The 5,634-nt window shown below is 49.8% G+C and overlaps 1 protein-coding gene across 1 annotated transcript; it reads right to left on the reverse strand.

Annotated features, from left to right (window-relative positions):
* Positions 1-212: 212 nt before the first annotated feature.
* On the reverse strand, positions 213-5,177 carry LOC106812996 (spectrin alpha chain-like; the record flags this gene model as incomplete). Its single annotated transcript, XM_014817038.1, is given in 6 exon segments — positions 213-289; positions 688-874; positions 1,906-2,194; positions 2,725-2,942; positions 4,095-4,250; positions 4,986-5,177. Coding segments are annotated over 6 exon segments (1,119 nt in total), but the record flags the coding sequence as incomplete, so codon positions are not given.
* Between the last annotated feature and the right edge of the window lie 457 nt (positions 5,178-5,634).

The raw sequence follows: 5,634 nt of genomic DNA on the forward strand, positions 1-5,634 counted from the left end.
GGGGTCCGACTGACAGGTGTATATTAGTGCAGCCGACGGGAATTTCTGGCCTTGCCTAATTGCCCTAATTTTGGGTAACAGTATAGGTAAAATCAAAGGTTTGGAGCATTATGGTGTGTATTCTAGGACCGGAGCCGGGGAGTGCATGGCCCTAATGCCCTCACACCTAGATCCGCCAGTATTACGTGTTACACCTCTAGACCGCTCACTCCTCACTGCACGAGGCGCGATCCTCGCACCTCACTGCACGGGTGCGCGAGTCGGTTGACAAAATAATATGTCAGGGTCCCTTTAATTCATAGTCAGGGTCCCTTTAACTCATTCTCATAGACCGGGACTCTATACACTGCGTGTGATAAACTCGTAAGTTTACCATGTGACTGTCAACGGTCTATGAGAAAAAGTTCAATGTTAAGACTAATATTAAAAATGTTAATTTTGTTTCCCACTACGGCCCCTAGATGATCATCTGCGGGTATGCTGGCCGAACCAACGCGTATACCAATTACACACACAAACACACACACACACATGTGTGTGTGTGTGTGTGTGTGTGTGTGTGTGTGTGTGTGTGTGTGTGTGTGTGTGTGTGTGTGTGGTGTGTGTGACACACACACCACACACCACACACACACACACACACACACACACACACCACCACACACACACACACACACACACACACACCCACCAGTGTCTCCCTGTTGAGCGCCTGGAAGCGATCCCGCTGCGACTCGACCGTCTTCTCAAAGTCCTCGTGCCGCTGTATGAGTTCGTCGACCTCCTTCACCGACTGTCCATAGTTGGCGTCTCGCAGGACAGGCTCGCGCGCGCGCAGCCACGACTGCAGAGCCTCGGCATCTCGCTTGAACATCTGCGCAGTCGAGACGCGAGACATGAGACAGGGTCAAGATAAGTTAAATCCTTCCCGCGCCTATGTGGCGCATAGGGCGGTGCCCATATCCGTTTCAGTAACCCAGAGGCCCCGCAGCTGCTTTCACAGTAAATGCTACAGTAGGGGGTTAGTCCACTGGTAGCACTGTGAGTTAACTTGCCACACTCTATCTCTATTTGCTGAATGCCAAGCAGAGAAGCCGTGTGTACCACTTTTCAAGTCTTTGGTATATGACCCGGCCGGGAGTTGAACCCCCGACCTTCCACATGCGAGGCGAGCACTCTACCATTGAGCCATCGCTGCGGTTGTGCGCAGTCGAGACGCGAGACATGAAACAGGGTCAGAGTCACCCAGCGCGCCTGAACGCTCCACGGTCACGTGCGGCCGAGAGATTACGACGGTTTTGGGGCGTGACCCCGGGAGTGAGACGCGAGGCATATGAGACAGGGTCAGAGTGAGACGTGAGGCATGAGACGGGTCAGAGTGAGACGCGGTGCACGAGACAGGGTCAGAGTGAGACGCGGTGCACGAGACAGGGTCAGAGTGAGAGGCGGGGCATGAGACAAGGTCAGAGTGAGACACGGGGCATGAGACAAGGTCAGAGTGAGACACGGGGCATGAGACAGGGTGAAAGTGAGACGCGAGGCATGAGACAGGGTCAGAGTGAGACACGATGCACATGAGACAAGGGCAGTGAGACGCGAGACATGAGACAGGGTCAGAGTGAGATGCGAGGCATGAGACAGGGTTAGAGTGAGATGCGAAACATGAGACAGGGTCAGAGTGAGACGCGGGGCATGAGACAGGGTCAGAGTGAGACGCGGGGCATGAGACAGGGTCAGAGTAAGACGCGAGGTATTAGACGTTTTACACAAGGTTTAATGCTGCATAGTTTGACTAAACTTCTAAGTCGGGAAGCGTAAATACGCTAACACGCACCTTATCTGAACCCCTGACATCTCTCACTAAACACTAGTTTACCGGTCAGTTTACCATCTCCCTGTGCTTACCTGTGCGTCTAGGTTCTGGTCGTACAGAACTGACCGCTGCCGCCACGTGTCCAGCAGCTGGTCTCGCGCGCCGTCCAGCTTCTGGATCTTATCCCGGATGTCGTCTGACAGGAAGTGTCCGCGCGCAATCAGGTCCTCGCCCGAGCGCGTGAACTTCTCGAAGGCGCCCATCTTCATGTCGATGGCCGCCCGGTGCTCCTTGTGTTTCTCGATGAGGGCCTCGGCGCCGGGGACGTCGCGAGCGAGCTCATCCGAAGTGATGATCGCCATCATCTCGTTAATCCACGCCCTTAACAAACAACGTCACTCGTTAGTCACTGATTGTTAATCCACGCACTTAATGAACGTCACTCATTAGCCCTTAACAAACAACACTTATTAGCCACTGATCGTTAATCCATGCCCTTAACAAACAACGTCACTCGTTAGCCCTTGATGAACAGTTTATTAGCCACTAATCGTTAATCCACGCCCTTAAGGAACGTCACATGTTAGACGCTAATCGTTAATCCACACCCTTAATGAACAACGTCACTCGTTCGACGCTAATCGTTAATCCACGCCCTTAACAGACAACATTACACATTAGCTACAGATCGTTAATTCACTCCCTTAACGAACAACATCACTCATTAGCCCTTAATGAACAACATCGCTTATTAGCCACTAATCGTTCATCCACACCCGATCAATGTCACTCATTAGCCAAAATCCAGTAACGTAACCGTAATTAATAACCCAACGCGACTAATCACCGCCGGCGCGCTTAATCAATTAATAAATTAATAAATTAACGATCGCATCTAATTAATCGCGTACATGAGCTCGCGGAAGTCGCTGAAGTACGACTGCAGGTTCTCGGACTCGACGAGCTTGCTCTTCTTCTGCTCGGTCTGAGCGAGCAGGGCGCTCCACGCATCTCCGGCTTCCTCCTGCTTGCTGCGGATGTGCTCGGCCGCGTCCGGAAACTCCCCGCCGAGCCTCGCTGCCGTCTGCTTCACGCTGTCCACCTGCTCGCCGACGGCGTGAAGGTCTTGCTGCAGGGGGGGGGGACGCGTGACGGGAAGAAGCGTTAATGAGTGGTGATCAATTACAGTATTATTAAAAGGCTAATTAATTATAGTAAAAATGATAATAAATGATAATAAAATGATTAGTGGTAAAAATATAAATAATGTGATTAATTATATAAAAATTATAATAAATGATAATGAAATGATTGATGGTAAAAAAAAAAAAGTGATTAATTACAATAAAAATTATGAGTTATTATGATGCATGATAATGAACTAATTATTAATAAAAATTAATTAACATAATTGATAAATAAACCAGCAAAATTGCGAGTGATCGACACAATCAGGAAGGCTGCAAAACACAAACTCGCAATCACGGAAGACATATATGACAATTTGATTTTGAAAGAAATGTGGACGCGAGACACTAGATGCAGCCTTGCCGATGCACCCTTGTGTCGAATCACGAGACGTCATAACAAAATCCAGCGATCGAAACGAGATGCAAAGGAGGCGAAAACACAGCATCGTGTTTATTTTATTACTAATTACTATTATTGTTATTGTTATACTTTGCGGTTATTGTGATGAAGGGTACTTCATTTTTCAGAAGATAGAGAAGGAGGTGAAGGAAACAAGTGATAAGAATTGGGTGAAAATACGGCATCACATTTACTGTTTATTCTTTATTGCTACTGTTATAGTTTGCCTTTATTGTGATAAAAGGTACTTACTTTTCCATCTATTTTTATACACCCGTGGAGGGGAGGTACACGTTGAGATAATACTGAGGTAATTTTGTAATACGCCAGTGGTTCTTAACCTTTTTGGCCCCACGACCCCATCAGACATTCTTGGTCAGTACCGTTACCCCCGAAACAAAAATGTAAAAAAAAACAGCTCAATTTATGGAAACATGTCTGCCAACACTCAGTCAATGGGATGGCTGAAATTGCTTAGCAGCCATCAGGCAATCAAAAAAAAATTCGGACAAGTGCTTTGGGCTTGTGGGCAACCAAATTCATGAATCAAACTTTGTAGCACCCTGATAATTATATAGAATTTAAATGGATTTGTTTCATTTATGACCCCTTGATGACCCCCGGAAAAACCCCAAACGACCCCCATGGGGGTTACGACCCCCAGGTTAAGAACCGCTGTAATACGCCTTACCTCGAATGCCAAGTGTCTTCTCTCCAGAGCTTCCACGGCATCAAGGTCCTGGCCGTAGTCCTCTGTGATGAGCATCGCCTCTTTCTCGTGTATCCAGGAAACCAACTCATCCGTATCATGGTCGAACGTGTGCACCTGCTTGGCACCCTCCAACGCCTGCAGCGTGATGTTAGCGTTAGTACCTTACTTCTCCCCCTCACTGTAGGTGTACTCAAGTACCTACTCACGCCTTCACTGCCTCTACATAGTACGTGTTGTGCGTGCACATTTTCTGTATTTAATTGATCACAGAGTACGTGCGTTACTTTATTCTCGCACTGGCATCTGTATTCAAGAAATGATCTAGTTCTCCAGGCCATACCTCGTGCCTAGACTACCCCACCCCCACCCACAGTTCTCCAGGCCATACCTCGTGCCTAGACTACCCCACCCCCACCCGCAGTTCTCAAGGCCATACCTCGTGCCTAGATTACCCCACCCCCACCCGCAGTTTACGAGGCCATACTTCGTGCCTAGACTACCCCACCCCCACCCACAGTTCTCGAGGACATACCTCGTGTCTAGACCACCCCACCCTACCCTCTCACAGCTCTCAGGGCCATACCTCGTGTCTAGACTACCCCACCCCCACCCCCACCCGCAGTTCTCGAGGCCATACCTCGTGTCTAGACCCCTCTCTCCCCTAATTATCTAGGCCATACCTCATGTCCAGACCCCCACTCCACCCCCTCACAGTTTTCTAGGCCATACCTCGTGTCTAGACCACCACTTCACCTCCTCAGTTTTCTAGGCCATACCTCGTGTCTAGACCACCACTCCACCCCCTCACAGTTTTCTAGGCCATACCTCGTGTCTAGACCCCCACCCCACCCACAGTTCTCGAGGCCATACCTCGTGCCTAGCCTGCGCCAGCTCCTTCAGGTCAGACCACTGCTGGTTCAGCTCCGCCGTCCTGTCCGAGATGACCGCCGCGTTCGGATGCCCGCCGTCGCGCAGCTGCTTCGAGAAGTCGACGACGACCTCCAGGTTGCGCTGCTGGTTGCGCAGTTCGTCCATGAAGTGCTCGTACTTCTCCTGCAGTACCTGCGCATACGAAGGGAGGTTCAAGGTTTGAGGTCGGAATTCGACATCTTGCCAGCATGATGTGCGAGTCGAAGCATAGGTGATAGAACAACTGCAGCAGCAGCGGCCGCAGGTGTAGGAGCAGTAGCAGCAGCAGCAGCAGCAACTGTAGGAGCAGTAGCAGCAGCAGCATCAGCAGCAACAGCAGCAGCAGCTGTAGGAGCAGCAGCAGCAGCACCAACAGCAGCAGTAGCAGCAGCAGTAGCAGCGATAGTAGTACCAGAATCGTCATCATCAGCAGCAGCAACAACAACAGCAGCAGCAGGATCTTCATCATCATCAACATCAACATCATCATCATCACCATCAAACAGCAGAAGATAGTGATATTATGGAAAGCTACTACCCCCCCCCCCACCACCACAACCATCACCCCCACCACTACTACTATGAATAACAACAACAATATACTGATATA

The sequence above is a fragment of the Priapulus caudatus genome, unplaced genomic scaffold (assembly GCF_000485595.1).
Source record: "Priapulus caudatus unplaced genomic scaffold, Priapulus_caudatus-5.0.1 Scaffold712, whole genome shotgun sequence".
Lineage (NCBI taxonomy): Eukaryota > Metazoa > Priapulida > Priapulimorpha > Priapulimorphida > Priapulidae > Priapulus > Priapulus caudatus.